This window comes from Pezoporus flaviventris, unplaced genomic scaffold, assembly GCF_033815535.1.
Source record: "Pezoporus flaviventris isolate CSIRO_AGI_PZ_B2104156 unplaced genomic scaffold, CSIRO_AGI_Pfla_v1 ptg000066l, whole genome shotgun sequence".
NCBI lineage: Eukaryota > Metazoa > Chordata > Aves > Psittaciformes > Psittacidae > Pezoporus > Pezoporus flaviventris.
In genome coordinates this window covers 4375830-4395152 of record NW_026892614.1, presented here as the reverse complement: position 1 = coordinate 4395152, position 19323 = coordinate 4375830, and the positions used below count along the sequence as shown (strand labels likewise).

Genomic DNA, 19323 nt, shown 5'->3' with positions numbered 1-19323 from the left:
TTTATTTCCTAAACTTGCCATGGGAAGAGTTCTTGGAGAATCAGAATTGAAGTCTGAGTAGGAGCGGTGGGGTTTGTCTTGCTTTGAAAAAAAAAAAAGGTGAAACATGTTACATTGTCCTGTTGATAGGCACCTGCGGCTGTCTTGTAATTTTCTGTGCCAGTTTGTTCTTAAGCAAAACTAGGGCTTTTTACTCTGCATAGATTCTGTGGGAATATGTGCACGGAGATGAAACAGATTTGGTTTTGGCCAAATTGCCTGGTCTTTATGGGTTACCTGCAAATTGCCATCTCCCTGTGTGTTCCTTCCTCCTTCCCCCTGTGGCAATTAGTCTAATCTTACAGTGTTTAAAACTTCCTACAAACTCTTTCCTCCTGTGTTTTGAAGCCCTTGTCTCCTTAAACATTGCTGCTTGTTATCTTTTCTTGAAAGGGCACTCTGTTCCTGTGGTTCTACAAAGTACCTTCCATGCTCAAGCTTGTGAAGAATTATTTAAACATCTGTGTATCAGTGGAACCCCTAAGATACGGTTGCATACTGGCCTTCTGCTTGTTCAGCTCTGTGGAGGAGAAAGATGGTGGGGTCAGTTTCTGTCAAATGTACTGCAAGAATTATACAATTCAGAGCAACTTCTCATATTCCCACAAGACAGGTAAGCTGTAAGTCTGTATTGCTGTGTTACCTTTAAATCACTTCAGTAATTCTGTTGTTCATGACTTAACATTGGAATTGACAAAATATGGCTGAAGGATGCTTACCCATCTCTATTCCACTGATTTAAGAAATGGTCCCCAAAAGCACCGCAAATGATAAATGTCTGAATTCAGTTTTTTATTGCACCTGTTTGGTGCTTGCACTACAATTAGTTGCTCTTTTTCCTTACTTGGAGATCTTTGCATACCTAGCAGGATTTCTCCCTAGTGTCAAAAATTGCCTTCTCCTTTACCAGGCTTAAGTGCACCCTTATTGTAGAGCTGCTTTTCTAATGTGTTTGGAAGTAAGGTTGAGACAGGAAAGCATGCTGTTAGCATTTAATGCAAAGGAGTTCTGTGAGATAATAGCAAAAGCATACAGCCGAGCAATGAATGTTGTGTTGATTGTTTCAGGTTATTGATTGAGGTCTTTGATATTCTAAACATTAGCGTTTATTTTAATCAAACATATTTGCTGTTCTGTGGCTTTCTGCCTTATTTGGACAGCAGTATTTATATCTTCATTATTTTTTGAAATTAATTAATTCAAAGATATAAGAATATTTAATTCTCTAACCCTGCTATTTAGTAGATCATATCTAACAGGAAATAAAACAGATGAGATGTTATGTCAGATGTACAAAGCAGAATGCTCTACTGACCCCTTGAGGATGAAAGAGAAAATGTTCACCTAAAAACACTGCATTATCCTTTCAACAATAGACCATGAAATCCAGTTCAGTTGCTGGGTCCATAATACTGCTTTCAGTAGCGATCTGCTTGTGTCTCAATGAAAGCCTAGGGAAAGACTGTTCTCTAAGGGGTGTGTCACGGTATTACTGGATCTGAAAAAGAAATAAAATCTTAAATATGTAAATTTTATTTTTAGGGTCTTCATGTTGCTTTCTTGCATTGGCCAAAGATCGCTTAGCAACAGTGGTGTTTTAGAAAGCTTACTTAATCTCCTGGATAACCTGCTGTCACCACTGCAACCTCATTTACCTGTGCACAGAAGAACTGAAGGTAGCCCTCTAATTTGGGAATGTATATTTTCATATTCATTATAAGCTAGAAAATTGAGAGACTAGCTCACAATTTGGTGCGTTAAAAGAAGAAATTGCTTGGTTACTATATTTCCGAAACACAGTTGTCTTTAAAAATGTGCTGAAACTTCTTGTTCTTTAGGTGCTAAAAGAGATTACTCCCCTCACCCCCACTTAAACCTGAGCAAAATCTATTTGGTTGCTTTTGATTCAGCTAGGAATCTTCAAAGTTTTAACTAAGTGGGGGAGTATCCAGTGTATAAACAGCTCCAGTCTCTTTTGTGAATAACTTTGGAATTTAGAATTTTGGAAATACATGCCGTTTCTGCTCTGGAGATCCTTTTCTAACTTTCAAGCTTTTGAGGTAAAATACAGATATGAAGACAAGTTTATTAGGTGTATCTGTGAGGTTTCTGCAGAACTTACCTTTTCTTTTTACCCTGAAAAATTACTGAAGTTAAATTCTGCCAACTTGATTTTCTGTGTTTTCTTAACCACCCAAGGTTGAAGAAAATGCTCACTTTTGAAAACATCAGACTCTAGGCTACTTCATTTGTTATGTACATATAGCAGAGCATTATAGAAGATAGGTTGTTGAAAATTCTTAGCCTTGTGAAGTTGGTAAATGCCAGCTGAGACTCTCCTTACTTATTTACCTTGTGTCCTGATGTAAACAAGCCTTCAGCTCATGTCAGAAGCTGTCCTATTACTTCCCATTGGCCTATCTTGTACTTTATCATGGCCATATCCTTCTGTAGTCTCTAACTAATTTGAGCCAAACCCAAGCTTACATCTCCTCTACTTCTGTTTGCACTCTCCCCACAGCTGCCAATTCCTTTCATAGCTCTTGCCTTACTAGTTGTCCTCATGGAGGACTTTAGGAAGCAGAAGTAACTGATACTTCAGAGCTTTATTTGCTGGTCTTCCAGCTTCCTTCCTCCTGGACAGTACAGGTGAGTACTAGGGCATTATTATGTGGTGGAAGCATCAGGTGCGGCAGAAGAAATCCCTTCTTGAGAGCTGTCATGAATAACCGAGTGTCAGAGGGGGAAAACTTAATGGGGAAAAAGTCAGAAAGGAGAAGGACAATCGGAGCAGGAGGTGAGTGGTGTGGGTAGAGAGAAGTTGTAAGCTTTGAAGCAGAGAGGGGGGGAAGGAGTAAGCAAAAGACACTTGGAGGGAGGGAGAGAAACTGAAAATTTCTATTTATTTACTTATTTAAGAGATAAAAAGGAAAGAAATGCACTTATTTAGACAGAAGTATGAAAAGGTGTATACTTCACCCTGCAGCAGGCCTCCCTCCTTTTTATTCTGACAACTTAAAAGGTATATAGCAGTCATCAGTGCTACTCATTTTTATTCTTGCAATTAAGTCTGCAGTTCCTGTTCAGGTCCTGTAATGGAAAGGCCTCCTGTTCCGTTGCCTGCTTTGGGTGGGTTGCTTTCTGCCACTGTGGACAGGAAACTGGAATTAAGTCAGGGCCTGTATCCGATTACTTGGGCTGGCAGCTGCTGTGTGTGATTTTTGGAGAAAGCATTTCTGTGCTTTAGTTTTCTTGTTTGATCTGGAATTAAAAATAGTGTGAGCTAATTAAAGTTTTTGAGGTCAGTGAACGAAAAGTGTAGTGTAGTTAAATGTGGCTATCAGTGCAGTTCACAGATTTGAAAATATGTGTTTAATCTCCAGTACTGATGACTTTACTGTATTGACATGATGTACAAGTATGCTGGCTGCATAATGGCTGTGATTAAGCGGTCATTAATTGTAGGCTTCTGGTCATTATTGAGCACTCATGAGTTCACTTCAGAAGTGTACGTTTGGATTTGCGCACAAAAATTTTTCATGCATGATACGCAAGATGTAGGGTTTTTTTCTGCCTATACAAAAAAAATACTGCATTTAGTGTGTGTGAGACTCAAATAGACAATAGCCAGTCCCTAGTGCTGCCAGCATGGTTCATGTCATCTGGACTCAGTCTTGGCTTTCTGACATCTTAGTCAAATAGCTACATGAAAATACACTAACAAAGGAGTAAGAATAAAGGTATTTGGGTGCATGGTTCTAGCTGTCTTCTTGGAGACCTGGTTGATGGAGGAATTTCACACTATGGAATGTGAGACATCTAATTTATGTGTCTTAGTGCGAGCAGCTGCCATTCTGTGTTTGTTTTTTAGGAAATGTAAACATACAATTTTTGGTTATTTCTTCTTTTAAATGCTGCTTAATTTTTAGCTTTAACAGTAGAGGTGAAGCTGTTGACTTCTGACTTCCTCAGACTTAGAGAACTGTGACATACTCTCTTGCACCTGAATTCTATACTGAGTGTTGGATTTCTTCCTTCATTTGTGAGTGCTCAGACTCATATCCTCATTAAAAAAAGAAAAAGGGTGTGGAATCTTTGTGGCCTAGTGAAATGTATGCCATCAAATGCTTTTTATGATTTCTTTAAGATTAGTTTGTTATGGCTTTAAAACGTCATTAAGACACTCAAATCTGTTTATTTTGAAGGGGTTTTAGACATTCCCATGATCAGCTGGGTTGTAATGCTGGTGTCCAGGCTACTGGATTATGTAGCTACTGTTGAAGATGAAGCAGCCACAGCCAAGAAGCCTCTGAATGGAAAAGAGAGGGATCGATTTTTGACAGGTATTTAACACTTAATATCGAAACTTGCTTCTGTGGGTATTGGTTTGGGAGCTGTGCAAATACTTATATATTCAATTCACATGAAAAGTAAGATTTTAAAAACAGATGCTGTGATCATTTTATTTGCACTGTTGTCTGCTTCCCCCTTCTTAGAAACATAATCTTTCATTTTTTTAAAATTAAAAATGCAACATTGACTTTAGTTATATATACTTGTATATTATTCTGTGACTCCATGATGAAGCAATTTAGATTATGCCGTATTGAGGCAGTTTGCGTTGTGAGAAAATGACTTCGTAACTGCTCTCGTATTTGCCATGGTATTTGTAGCCAGTATTTCTAAATGCATTTTTTGTCTCCTTATTTTTGTTACTATTGAAATGAATGAACTGTGGTTTTCTTTTAACATCTTTTCTAAAGATAAAAACTATAAAACTTTTGTGTTACGGAAGCTGTTTTGGTATTTTTAGTTATGACAGTCTTGCTTTCACAGCCTTATATGTTTTAAAAATAGCACAAACAAGATGGTACCACTGGATTTTAAAATAACACAAAAACATTACCATCAGTGGTGATAGTTGCGTAACACTCCAAGAGTTAGATTTTGCGTGTTTCTTTAGCATTTAGTGTATGGACATGCTAACCATTGCTGCAATGTAAATTCTTTTCTTTGGAGTGAAGTTTAATAATATGGATTATTTTTTTTTTTTCCTATTAGGAAACCAGTGGAGTTTTATAAATAATAGCCTTCACACTCAGAGTCTGAGCAGATCTACTAAAGGCAACAGTATCCTAGATAGAGTGTATTCCCGAAAGATCAGAAAACAGCTTGTGCATCATAAACAGGTGACTTCCAGCATGGTAGTGGTTATTTTCACACACGTATATCTCATTTCTTTGAATAGCTTTGGCCCTGGGGCTCATTCAGCCTTGCTTTTGCATAGGTCTGGTTCTGTAGCTAAAGGCTGCCTAACTTCTTTGTCATTTGTCTCAAACCGTGGGGCATGGGGTCTGCTGGAAGAACTGATGTTGGAATGTACTGTTGCACTCTGTGGCTCATATCGGACAATAAATTGAACTTTCTAGATAGATCTGGGTGCACCTGAGTGCAAGTACCTAAGCTGTAATTTTAAAGTATTTTAAAGCTCAAGTTACAATTTGAACTGAAGATTGCTATCATATGAACATACTGATCCTTTTAACATCTTATTGCTTAAATTTTCATTTTTTCCTATTAACATTTTCTTTTAGCAACTTAACTTATTAAAAGCAAAACAGAAGGCTTTGGTGGAACAGATGGAAAAAGAGAAAATACAAAGCAACAAAGGATCATCATACAAACTTTTAGTAGAACAGGCAAAACTAAAGCAGGCTACTTCAAAGGTATGATGCTCTGAAACTGTAACTGACTTCTTGTCCTTTGTGTGAAAAGACCTGTTCCTGCAAAGTCATTTTTGTCCTTCGTTGACCTTAAACAGGTGTTTCATCATGGCTGCTATCAAGTGTATTGTGATGCTGAAAACAGCAGCCATCTGGAAATTTTTTGCATTGTGAAAGGTAGTTCATCCATCTACGGGGGTTTTGTTAAGTAGTCATGGCCAAAATCACCAATAAGCTTGAAGCTTTGGAAGTGCCAGTCATACTTTAAACTTTGGATAATATACACCAGTAGACATAGAATCATAGAATAGTTGGGGTTGGAAAGGACCTTAAGATCATCAAGTTCCAACCCCCCTGCTATGGGCAGGGACACCTCCCACAAAACCATGTCACCCAAGGCTCTGTCCAACCTGGCCTTGAACACCACCAGTTATGGAGCATACACAGATTCCCTGGGCAACCCATTCCAGTGCCTCACCACCCTAACAGGAAATAATTTCTTCCTTATATCCAGTCTAAACTTCCCCTCTTTAAGTTTGAACCCGTTACCCCTTGTCCTATCACTGCAGTCCCTAATGAAGAGTGCATCCCCAGCATCCTTATAGCCCCCCCTTCAGATACTGGAAGGCTGCTATGAGGTCTCCACGCAGCCTTCTCTTCTCCAGGCTGAACAGCCCCAACTTTCTCAGCCTGTCTTCATACGGGAGGTGCTCCAGTCCCCTGATCATCCTCGTGGCCCTCCTCTGCACTTGTTCCAACAGTTCCATGTCCTTTTTATGTTGAGGACACCAGAACTGCACATAATACACCAAGTGAGGTCTCACAAGAGCAGAGTAGAGGGGCAGGATCACCTCCTTTGACCTGCTGGTCAAGCTCCTTTTGATGCAGCCCAGGATATGGTTGGCTTTCTGGGCTGCGAGTGCACACTGCTGGCTCACGGTTAAGTTTCTCATTGACCAACAGCCCCAAGTCCTTGAGAAAAACGTAAAATAGCATTTTATATGGCTAACTTTTATGCATGATATTCTTCTGGATTATCTCCTGGTTGAGTAATCATAAAATAATCATGCTAATGACCGTCTCTCCAAACTGATAAATATGACTTCTGAGAATGCTTTCTGAACTTTCTCAGAAGCTTCTTAGCTCCCTAAAACTACATACCATGCAAATAGTGGCATCTTGCAGTAAGCCCCAGATACTGGGAGTGGACATGGTATTTAAAGAGTTACTTTGATTATGAGATGAAGTGCTGAAATGTAGGGATTTCTGGAGATGGCAACATGGACTTTGCAGGGAACACAAAAAAAAAAAGTGTAAACCTTTCTAGCTACCAGACTTTAAATATTTACTCTCTAGTTCCAGAATTACTGATGCCTGTTAAGATGACTGAAAGTAGGCCTGCGGAAAGAGATTATAGAATGTTACTCTTACAGGCAATCTAGATGGAAATCTTAGAACTTCCTGTAATTACGAAAAGAAAAATTAAAACATAGAAACACAAAAAAAACCAACAACAAAATTTAAACACCAGCATAAAAATCAAGTTCTAAGTTTTCACTAACTTTGCTTGTCATGAGCTGTTCTTTCCTGCACTATCTTCTGCTTTATTCCAGCAGGTTTTAGGAATGTGGCTACTCCATTGGTGGCCCACTTGAAATATCTTTAAACCAGTCACTGGCTGAAATAATGCTGTCCAGCTATTTAAGTTTCACTTTATAGCAGCCATTTTGCATCAAAAAAGCATGTGGAACTAAAGAATTTTCCCTTGCACTGTCTTAACATCTAGCCATTGTATTATTTGATAGTTGCATTTCATGCATTTTTAACTATTTTGCCTACTAATTGCTTTCAGTTACGACAAGTGAGTAACTTAAAATATTCATTGCATTTAGGAGAAAGCTGAAACCTGTGTGTTAGTAAATAGTTCTTTCTTTGGTCTGCTTCAGTAGACTCACTACTTAAGTGAGATTATAAGAGTCATTTGTACTAATTTTAGGCTGCCTGTGTAGCTGATAGAATGAACTGAGCTCCTAAATGTGTGCCCTTGGTGGATGGGAGGATTAATCAAAGCGCCTTCTTTCCTCTGTTGAATACATAGGCCCTCTGTCAAAAGGTTGTAGTTTTAACGCCTGATCAAGTATTAGACTAGTTCAGTTTATGGTGGCTAATGGACACTTTGTACCCTGGAAAGTATTAAGGAAGTTATAACTTATCGATAATTTACATAATGTGAAAAAATAAGAAGTTGGCATTCTTGTAAGGGTAAATTTCCAGATCAGATATTTTTATATGCAGTTTGCTCCCTGGTAACTATAGCTTTATGTGCAGGTGTGGAAATAAGAAACATATTCTCAATATGTTTTATGTCAAAGATAAAGGCTTAATTGGCACTTGTCCTGAACTGATTTTCATATGAGACTGTCACCCGAAATAACATGCTGCCAGAATGAATTTCTGCCAGTAAAGCTTTAATTCTATTACAGATTCTCATGTATTTTTACTCTCTCTCTCTCTCACTTTTAAAAAAAAAAATTCTGCAGTTCTGGTATTAGTGTCTCAGATTTTCACTGAGAGAAGATTCAGAGCTTTGTTTGAAAATGTTTTTTCAAATTTTATTTCTGCAGCACTTCAAGGACTTAATACGCCTACGTCGGACTGCAGAATGGCCTCGTTCTACTTTAGATACAGAAGTATCAACAGCAAAGGAAACTCCAGAAATTGAACCACTTCCATTTACATTGGCACATGAACGTTGCATTTCAGTAGTGCAGAAGCTGGCGCTCTTTCTCTTGTCCATGGACTTTACTTGTCATGCAGATTTACTTCTGTTTGTTTGTAAGGTAAACAGACTATGGAACATCACTTTGTAGTTGCAATGAACACTGCATTGTATTAGCTTTCTATTACTGCTTTTTTGCAGGCTTGATGGTAAAAATTAGCTGCAGCATTAAAATTTCTAATAACATCTGGTGAGGTAGTTCTTCTATCTGTCACCTTTTGTGTAACTTAGAATATGATGGCTTCAAAACTGCATAGAAATAGTAACTTAAAAAATATTTTCATATAAGTACACTTGTAAAATTACAAAATCTAAGGAAGTAAAAATGCTCCATTTGCTTCTATACGAAAGGTAACAATCATAAAATTTAAAGCTACTACATATTTTCAGTGTTAAGTATGAATAGGCATATATTTCTTTTTCTTACAGGTTCTTGCTAGAATTGCCAATGCTACAAGACCAACAATTCATTTATGTGAGATTGTAAATGAGACTCAGTTGGAAAGATTGTTGCTGCTTCTTGTTGGAACTGACTTTAACAGAGGAGACATCTCTTGGGGAGGAGCATGGGCTCAGTATTCTTTGACTTGTATGCTGCAGGATATTCTAGCAGGTTTAGTTTATGTTTATATTTTTCAGAATGTACGTTACCCTTGAATCTTTCTTCCTTCAATGTTTTTAGGGGTTTTTGTTATTATGTTAGAATCTGCTGACACTGTTAAGATAGGGAAAAAAAAAGAAATTAAAAAAAACCAAAAAAAACAAAAAAAAACCAAACCAAAATCAAAATAAAACCACCATGATACTGAGATTAGTGTGTAAAGAATGCAATTTAAAATTACAGTTACCATCAATCCTGAATTGGTAACTTGTGCATTGCTAAGTTAATGTTTGTATGGCCCTGATTACATGAAGATTATTCAGAGCTCCTCCGCTTGAGGAAGTAGCCCTTAGAGAGCTTAGAGTTAGGTGAAAAAAAACAGAATGTTGGCCTAGACTGTGGTGTTGGCTGTGGTGTTAATTTGTAACTGAAATTGGTTGTCTGCTTAATCTAATACATAGGAGAGTTGTTGGCGCCTATAGCGGCTGAAGCTATGGAAGAAAGTGCTTTGGGAGAAGATGCTGGAGCTTCGGCTGGGGATTCTGATGACTCTCTCCAGCAGTCCACAGTTCAGTTAGTGGAGACAATAGATGAGCCTTTGACCCATGACATCACAGGTAGATTATTCCATGACCTTGATGTATATAAGTATACTGGGAAAAGTGGAAAAAAAAAACCAAACAACAACCCACAAACTTTGCTGTTATTCATCTATCAAAATGTCAGTAAACTATTTTTGGTGATAGGATCATAGAATCATAGAATAGTTAGGGTTGGAAAGGACCTTAAGATCATCTAGTTCCAACCCCCCTGCCATGGGCAGGGACATAATAGGTTTCTGAAAGTATAGGCAGACTGTGAGCAATTCCACTTAATTTTACATCTAATCAGGAAAAAATAGTTATTTTTCTGATTATTTAAAATAGGCAACTTTTCCATTAAGAGCTGTAATATTAAAAGCCTTAAAATTATCTGTTAAGTATCATATATATTTTTTATAATTTGTACTTGGTAATATTAATACTTTTTTAATCATTCAAAGGTGCTCCACCTCTGTCATCTTTGGAAAAAGATAAGGACATTGATCTTGAATTACTGCAAGACCTGATGGAAGTTGATATAGATCCTTTGGATATTGATTTAGAAAAAGATCCTCTTGCAGCCAAAGTCTTCAAGGTATGATATACCTGCATTTTCAGGATAACCTTTACATGGGAAATAGTGAAATCCTTTCTCTTTGCGCTTCTGTGTTAGTGATATTTAATCTCTTAGACCTTTTAGCCCTTTACAAAGGTTTAATGTAGAGTAACAGGAAAGAATGTAAAGATTGTGCTCACATCTCAGACCTTATCATATCTCAGTTGACTGCAAACCATTTTGCTATTGCATGAAGTTACGTGCATAAGCAAGAGGTTCTGAGTTAACTCATACTTCACATGTTAAAAGCAACAAAAGCATAATATAAAGGAAAAATAAGGTTTCTTTTCCTTTTTTTATTTTTTTAAGAATAGAGTGCCATTTACTTCTGCAATTGATCTTTATAGAGTTAATACTGCTAGTATTGTGTTTAAAAAAGTAAGTCAGCAGTAAATAGTGGTCAGACCAGCTTCAGACTATGACATGAAACAGCTGACTTCAAAACTTAATTCACTATGGAACAAGAAATTTAAGCGCTTTTATACTCTGATGTACTAAACATATAGGAGGTAGTAGAATTGCGTTTAGATATAATAGTACATTGTCAAGGTATATTTAAAAAGGAGATTGGGTGTAAAGAAACACAGCTGTTCATAAGAAAATGTTTCTTTTCTCTGTCCATAAGGATGACGCTTTCATTTGGAGTTTTCCCACTCCTCACAATATTGACTTACATCTTCAGCCTCATTTGAATTAACCTAAATTATTTTTCTCACCATTTGCTCAGACAACACTATTTTTTTTCTATATTCCTTCATATATCCTTCCACTGTTTACCTATCATGTAAAGATTTTCTTTAAATTGCACCCTGCCAAAAATTCCACTTCTGCTTAATTTTTGTGTTACTGATGTTTCCTTCCTTTATTCTGTCTTTTCCTGTGGTAGTACTCCTTAGTCCACTTCATCCACACATATCTTCATGATCTCATCTTATTACAGTTGATATTGGATCGTGCCGTTAAAGACAGGCATACACAAATTGCCTTAATATAGTCTTACATTTTTTTTGGTTTTGTGGTCCATATGCTTTCTTAGTGTCTTAAATTGACATTTGAGTGGAGATTATTCAATTCTTTCTCTTGCAGACCCCACTACAAATAATCTGTGAGCCTCACGGGGGCTTCAAGCTACTTTAATAGTACAGTTAATGGTATAGTATTCTGTCTTAGATAACTTCTCAAAATACCTGTCTTCACTTCCAAATTTACAAAATGATATGAATATGAGAATAAAAACTGATGATAATTGGCTTCTTTAGTCTTTCAGATAGCTAACTGTATTGCTGGATTTTGACGTTCAGTAGCTTACACTGCAATAAAAATGGAAACAAAATTTTTTAAAGCTATTGCATCCAGTCTTCTGGTTTTAATTTTTGTAACTTCAGTGTCTGTTGTTTGTCATTACAAATCTTATTCTTTTACTTGGGCAGTCTAAAGAGTTGCTGTTTATTTTTTTTCTTTGTTGTTTTGTTTGGTTTTTAAGCCTATAAGCAGCACCTGGTATGATTACTGGGGTGCTGATTATGGCACCTACAATTACAATCCTTACATTGGAGGAGTTGGAATTCCAGTTGCAAAACCACCAGTAACTACAGAGAAAAATGGATCACAAACTGTGAGCGTATCAGTGTCTCAAGGTAAGTAATGAACTAAAGTTGTGTTCAGGATTCCTTTTCTGAGATACTGTATTAGACACTTTTGCATATCAAATGATGTAACCAACCTATGTGTATTAAATGGGAAGAAGTAACTTTTCTATATGCCACAGTTTTTCTGTGGTAGCTGAGAAAATAATTATGTGAAGTTTCTATTTAAATCAGCCTAATACAGCAGAAAATCCTATTTTCTAGCATTTTTGAATTCACTTACAGGCATGTTTAAATCTTTCCTGGTTTAGGAAATTTGGGAAGCTCTTTTCTAGTTGGCTGATAGTTTGGGTAATTGGCTCTAGCCTAAAGAATGAGGTGGCACACTTGTTTAATTTGGCATTGATAGGTCTTTCCCTTGCCTCACTGGGGAAAACCAGCTTTTTAGTTCTTGGTTGAGAGCTGGTACTTTAGGAAAAGCAGGCTTATCACACGTGACTAAACGTGCGTATGTTTATTATAGTGACTGTGAAAAGAAATATATATATGCGTCACAGAAATCTAGTATTTGATGAATTACGTATTTTACACTTTTAAGAATCTTCTGTTCAGTTCAGAGTGTAAGTTTCTATGTTCTGCTTCCATCACATGCTAACGTGAATCTTCCTGTTAACAATTCTGAGGGTTGTTTGGTTTGGGTTTTTTTCAGTTTAATATATACTGTATAGCTATATTGCTTGCACAGGAAGTAACTGATTATAAATGTCTCTGATATAATTCAGTTTTACCCTGTTTGTTGCTTTGTGTAGCTTTAGATGCACGTCTAGAAGTTGGGCTTGAACAGCAGGCTGAGCTGATGCTGAAAATGATGTCCACCCTGGAGGCTGATTCCATTCTACAAGCATTAACAAACACATCTCCTACATGTAACTACACGTTCTAAAATCATTTTCTTCACGTAATGACCGTGATGCTTTGAAATCTGCAGCTAATTTTTTCTGCAGTCACTTAGCAGCATGGAAAAAGTTACATTTTGCTTGAATTTTCTTGTTAGGCTGAGCATTAGAGATTTTTTTCCATCAGATTTTTGAGTTATGTGTGTGCATGTATCTGAAACGTTTTGTGAAACTGGTCAAGTATGCTGGATTTCTTTGAAAGTACGTTGCACTACAGTGGAGGAATTGTTTTTATTTTCTGATCTAGGTGCGAGTGAACGTTAAGTTTCCTGGTTTTGTGAACTTGCATTCATTGTGATATTTCAGATGTTTGAAAACTACTTTGCACTTGACAGTTTCACCTATTTCATGATGAAAGTGAATATATTTTAATACAGTTTTAAACTCAGCTGTTCAGTAAGCTTTATGTTATAAGAGCACACGTGATGCCAATTTACTTCTGAACATATTTTCACTGAGTTGCACTGCCTATCTTGTTAAGATGTGCTTCTTTGTAGCTGTTCCAGGTACCTTAATATACATGCAGTCATTAGTTGAGTATCTGATAATTGAGTAGGTTTAGTGACATCCTCAGCGTTTATTCTGTAGAAGTTTATTATTGATTGCAATAGTTTTACCATAATGCAAGGAAGAGATGTTACAGTTGTTTGTGTTACCATTGTGTTACCAAAACACTCCTGTAATACATGTTTACTGTGAAAATGTATTTGTGTGGGGGTCTCTTTTCAAGCATTTTTTGTGAAAGTGAAGATATCTGATATTTAAGTATGCCTTTCATAGTATGGTAGCCAGTAGTCCAACTCAGCTGAACACTACATTGAGCATCTTGTAAATTACGAGTGTCTTTCCCTTAAGTATAAAATGCAAGGAAATAAACATGAAATTACTTTTAGCAACATTTACAAAATAGTTCATGGGAGGATGACACTTCTTGTTTTGTTTTTTAGTAACCCAGTCTCCTAGTGGAACAGATGATTCATTGCTAAGAGGATTACATGCTGCTAATCAGAACTCTCAGTTGGTTGTACAGTTGTCATCTATACCTATGCTGAGTGCATGCTTCAACAAACTCTTTTCCATGCTGCAGGTCCACCATGTTCAGGTATAGAATTATGAACTTTGAAATGTTTCGATAGTATTTCTTGCTAAATTAGGAAGTTGTTTTCGTATACTACTTACTAATTAGGATTCAAGTAACCTGTTATGTTTATATGCTTTATTGCTTGTGAAGCTGGCATGGACAACAGTACCGATAATGTAATAGACAAGCTGCTGAAAGGTTTTATTAAACAGGACATTTCTTGTTACAGTGAAAGTAAGTTTATAGGTTCACTGCAAGATAATAGTTAGCTTATTAGTGAAGGTTGTCACATTAGTACTCAGTCTCCCGTCTGTGGACATTTTAAAAACCCAGCTGGATAAATTCCAAGCTATCTTCTTTGGACCTTCCCTGAGCAGAAGATTGGCTTGGATAACATTCAGAGATCCCTTCCAACCTGAATTATTCAATAATCCTAAATGTTAAAAGTGTCTTTTGAGAAGTCATTGGTTTAGCAACACTTTTTTGATACATCCGAAGGAACACCATGTGTGCTATATAAGTGATGAGGTACCTGCCTACCTGTTCATATTTTAATTGGGTGGCTGACCCGTTCCTCAGTAGTTCTTTAAATACCTCATCCAAAATACAGTTTGTGGTGTAAAGGACCTTGATGCTCTCCCAGAATATCTGAGTAGTTATTTTCCTCAAGGGATTTTTTTCAGACAGCACCAGTGTGTCCATGGTAGTAAAGGAGGTTTCCCAGTAGTTAAATTGGCCTTTTGAATAATTTGGTTGAGTGATAAACATTGCTTGACTATATTGAGGCATTCCAAAGCTTAGATGCAAACCAAGGTTACAAGTATAAGGTTCCGATACACACTGCTCAGAAATGTCTGTAAAGCTGCTTTTTTTTTCTTAACATAAGTTTGAATAAACTTCTTAAGAAAAGCTTAACTGTATTTAGAGAACTCAGTTACAAAAACATAGCAGATGCAGTTTCTAGTTATGCTGAATTTGCCTTGAACATTATAAGAGTCTTCAAATCCAGCAAATTCAGTAAAGGAGAGTGTGTGTGTGTGTGTGTGTGTGTGTGTTATCAGTAAAACAGTAGCAGCTGAGAATGTAGATAAGGCTTTTGAAATCAAAACAGATACATGTTACGCATTTTTCCAGAACTCTAGAGTGTGATTTTGGTCTGATAGTGGGTTTTCTCTCCCCCCCTCCCCCCCCTTTTTTTTCTTTTCAGCTTGAATCCCTTTTACAGTTATGGCTCACATTAAGCCTGAATTCCAGCTCCTCTGGAAGTAAAGATAGTGGCACTGATATTTTCCTTTATAATGCAAATCGAATACCTGTCATTTCCTTGAACCAAGGTAAGATACATTAAATATGGGAAGATGATTTTCAGGAACTGTAAGATAAGTTTGTTGGGTTTTTTGGGGGTATTGACTAAAAATCATCAATTTTTACAGTAAATATTCTTGATAAGATAGGTGTTAGGATAATTTCTGTGTTCTTATTAAGGAGCCCTTGGGCTCATTATCTTCTTAACATGAAAAATGTGTGGCTAGTTGTAACTGAGAAGATGAATTTGCGTAATCTCCTTGGAAATTAAAGTGTAAAATTTGTGGGGTTTAACTCATCATTACACTGAGGAGGGATTCTTAAAATTCATGTCTTAGTCTAAGGTGAGCTGTTTGCCTGTATGCACTTCTCTGACTTATCAAATGGGTTAGAGGAGGTGGGAGGCCCTATTACTTTCTGGCATCAAATTGCTATGGTAGTACAAAGATATACAGAATTTGTTTTTTTTCTACATGTTATACTGTATGGTTAAGAATCTGGGTCTCTTCTGGTTATAGTTCAAAACATTAGTGCCTGCTGTAACAAACCTGTTAAGTTGACTTCCATGAGAGCATTTTGGAACCAGTTTCTTTGATTCATTTGCTCTGAGATGTCAGGGTGTGGGCACTGTAGTAAATTCTGTGGGACAGCATCTGAAGTGTTGGTGAGGCTTCTTTTCCTAACTTCCTGGAGCAGTAGTTGACAAAACAAAGTAAATTCAAGAGGAGTAACATTAATAATAATAACAATAATAATAAACACAGCACCTTACAGTAAAAATAAGAAATGTATAGTAATACGCTGAAGATTAAAGCTTGAACATGTTTTTCTTGACAGCTTCAGTAACTAGCTTCCTGTCAGTTCTGGCGTGGTACCCGAATACCTTACTCCGAACATGGTGCCTTGTGCTTCATAGCCTAACTCTCATGACAAATATGCAGCTTAATGGTAAGTTTTGTCCTGCTGTCTTGCCTTCTCTCCCCTCCTCATGCTTGGAGTGTAGGGCAGATTCTTTTGGGGAACTGTCGTATGCTAGGATTTTTAGTAACCACTGTCTAGGGCAGGTCAGTTCATGGTCAGAAAATCTTATTTCGTTATGCCATTACTTGCTGATAAATCTGTTCAGAATGAGAGGTCAGGCTGTGTAATTTCTGTGCTTCAGAAATTCTTACCTGAGGAGTACCAGATATTTTTCAGGGATCAGTTCAGTACCCCAGCCATTTCTTTTCAGAGCAATGACCTTAATTGGTTACATGATCCAGGGACAAATTGTGCAAGGATGGTGTTTAAAGTCAGTATTTGATGGGTGACATCTGGAGTCATTTAATGTTGTGTAAAGGAAGGCGGGTAGAAGCAAATCTACAATGATAACTATAGGTGGCTAGGAAAATTTCTCAGAGCTACAGCTGCTCTCAAGTAAACAGGCGTCATGTGTCAAGTTGTTCTCAAAGTGCATTTACTCATCTGTTCCTTGAGCAAGAACTAATCATGTTCTCCTCACATGCCCTTCCTTTGCTTCTGCTATTGTTGTCACTGGAAATACTGTGTGAGAGCAGCGTTTTGAACATAAACGCTACCTGACAGAGCACGTAGTGTAGATGCATCCTGAAAACTGAGCTAGAATGCCAAACAAGACCTGTTAGACTATAAATATAATATAGTAAAAAAAGGGGGGGGGGGGTATGCTTTATATTGTAGTGATATTTTTTGCTGTTAGATTATTTTATTTTCATATTTTATATTTAAGTTTTATCTATATATTTTAAAATTAATTTGGATACTCGGTACTTTTGGACAAAGTCATGTGACATCTAGTTCAGAAGTGAAGCTGTACACGAAGTCTGAATTATGCAGTTACGTTGAAACGATGGCAAGTTACAGAAAACTGAAAAACAGAATAACCAAATTCAGATTAACCCGAATTTGATTAGTTGTCAGCTGCAGCTGAATGTGTTTTAGCAATAGTGATTTGTCTTAAATCTCAAAATTGTTTATAAGGAACTTAAAAAAAACCTGTAACACAAAAGGCAGTAATGTAACAGGTCTAAGTATATGTGCAAGAGCTAGAGCTTGCCATGTTCTTAGAGACCTGAGTATCATTTTCGGTTTTAACTTGTGTTATGATATACTCAGGAACACCTGCCAAAAAAAAAATGAAAAAACACTCCTCACCATCAACCTACTTACTTTGTTTCCTTAGAGAGAACATCAGTGTATTGTATGTTTTACTTCAGTAATGTTCAGGGGTGCAGATTCAGCATGGAAAATAAATTGGGAAGTTCACTCAGACTGGTGTTTCCAAGGCACAGCCTGCCATGGAAGGCTTTTCTATTCTGAAATGTTTGTTTTTTCTTGTAGAGAACCTGTGAAATCATGTGTTTGCTTTCTAAAGACTTGTCCCTCAGCCAGACAACACTTAACCTCTTCAACTTTTGCAATATGGAATATAAACTAGAGCAGGCTTATTGTCTAGAATACAGTGAAACTGGAATGCTGTGGGATGCTTTCTTGCTTATATTCAACCCCAGCTATTGCCATGCCATCAGTCATAGCCATATAGTCTTGTTCCACTACTAATGTTGATAAATCAATGCAAAATGGTTTGTGTTGTTTTGCCAGACATACTTTCAGCATTAGTTTTCTGCATTTATTTAAAGTAAAAAACCTGTTTATAGTTTGAGAATAAAATGGTATTTGTTAAGGGAAAACTTACTTTGAATTATTTTCTCATTTCATCTTCTTGTAAGGATTCCTTTTATAGCAAGTGTCTTTCTAAAGCTATTTTTATTTCATTTTTCTGAAAGCTTTTCAATTGAGATAGAAGCAATCGGGGTTTCATTCTGGTTTTGGAAAGGATATTTCACTCCTATTAGGGATCATTAGTTTAATGCCCCTTAGTTTAAGGAAAGTATTGTGAATGAAAAAGACTCTGATAAACAGAGTGACTAGTAAGTAGTTCATGATTTGATGCTTTCAACAGCCTCCCTAATTAAGAATCTTATCTTGGGATGTGAAGGGATACCAGCCAAGCTCTTCTGCCAGAGCATCATTTCCTCTTAATTTAATCTTACGTACGATGAGGTAGTCTGAAAGAGATTGCATCTTCAGCAGGAACCTGTAGCTTCATTTAGATAAGTGTGATAGTATAAGAATATGTATTTTTATTCAGTAGGTAGTTAAGCTTTTTCTCAAGTTGTTCTGAATTGATTCAGTGTGTAAGTGAGTAAGACTTCACATTTAATAAGGCTCATTTGTTTGATCATTGAAGGGTGTATTTTAATTCTAATTCTGGTTCTCAGAATTCTTATGCCTTAAGTTCTCTACAGTTCTAGTCAATGATAATAAGTCTCTGAATGTGCCAAGGACAAAAGTGTCTTGATTGTTTACAAGTTAATAGAACACGTAGTCTCTGTCTGGCAAACTAATATGTGCATTTAAGCCTTATTCAAGTGTTTGACTAGCAAACAAAAACAAATCGAAATGTCCGTATATGTTACTTCTACAAAATGAAGCTCTACTTTCAGGAGTACTGCCTTAGGAAGCCTGGAACACTGGTGGAACAGTTTGGGGGGTTATATCTGTATTTAATGGAAAACTCTACACTCAAAATTGTAAGTCTGAGTAAGCAGTAGCTGATCTTGCTGAAAATATGTACACATCATGAAATAAATACAAGGGATATGCAGTATAAATGTTTGATTTACAGTGGATGCTTAAGATTACGGATCTAATTCTTATGTCTTTTTTTTTAAGCTGGTCCAAGCAGTGCCATTGGAGCTCAGGAAAGTACTGCCCAACTGTTGGTGTCAGATCCAAACCTCATTCATGTGTTAGTGAAATTTCTTTCTGGCACTAATCCTCATGGAACAAATCAACACAGTCCACAGGTAACTAGCAATTAAAATAAGAGAAAAAAACCTCTTCAGAATAGGATTTCAGTACACTTGACATGAATATGTGTTACTCATAATGAAGTATATTCTTGGCTTGTTTCTTTATTTTGGTTATAGTCTTAGTTGGCTCTGAGCAGCTGCAGGCAAGTGTATATTGGTTATA

General features: G+C 36.8%; 1 protein-coding gene across 7 annotated transcripts in view; it reads left to right on the top strand.

Moving 5' to 3' along the window:
- The window catches only part of BIRC6 (baculoviral IAP repeat containing 6), a 172296-nt gene that overhangs the window by 57830 nt on the left and 95143 nt on the right, over nt 1–19323 (top strand). For 6 of the 7 annotated variants that reach the window (XM_061471032.1, XM_061471034.1, XM_061471030.1 and 3 more), the window contains exons 30-44: nt 433–652; nt 1582–1715; nt 4245–4382; nt 5101–5228; nt 5634–5765; nt 8387–8602; nt 8971–9154; nt 9604–9759; nt 10185–10318; nt 11823–11976; nt 12735–12851; nt 13829–13983; nt 15170–15296; nt 16105–16215; nt 19021–19154. In XM_061471032.1, the coding sequence (XP_061327016.1) occupies nt 433–652; nt 1582–1715; nt 4245–4382; nt 5101–5228; nt 5634–5765; nt 8387–8602; nt 8971–9154; nt 9604–9759; nt 10185–10318; nt 11823–11976; nt 12735–12851; nt 13829–13983; nt 15170–15296; nt 16105–16215; nt 19021–19154 (2240 nt within the window). The remainder of the gene's footprint in view (nt 1–432; nt 653–1581; nt 1716–4244; nt 4383–5100; nt 5229–5633; nt 5766–8386; nt 8603–8970; nt 9155–9603; nt 9760–10184; nt 10319–11822; nt 11977–12734; nt 12852–13828; nt 13984–15169; nt 15297–16104; nt 16216–19020; nt 19155–19323) is intronic. The other variant, XM_061471035.1, reaches the window with a different exon arrangement.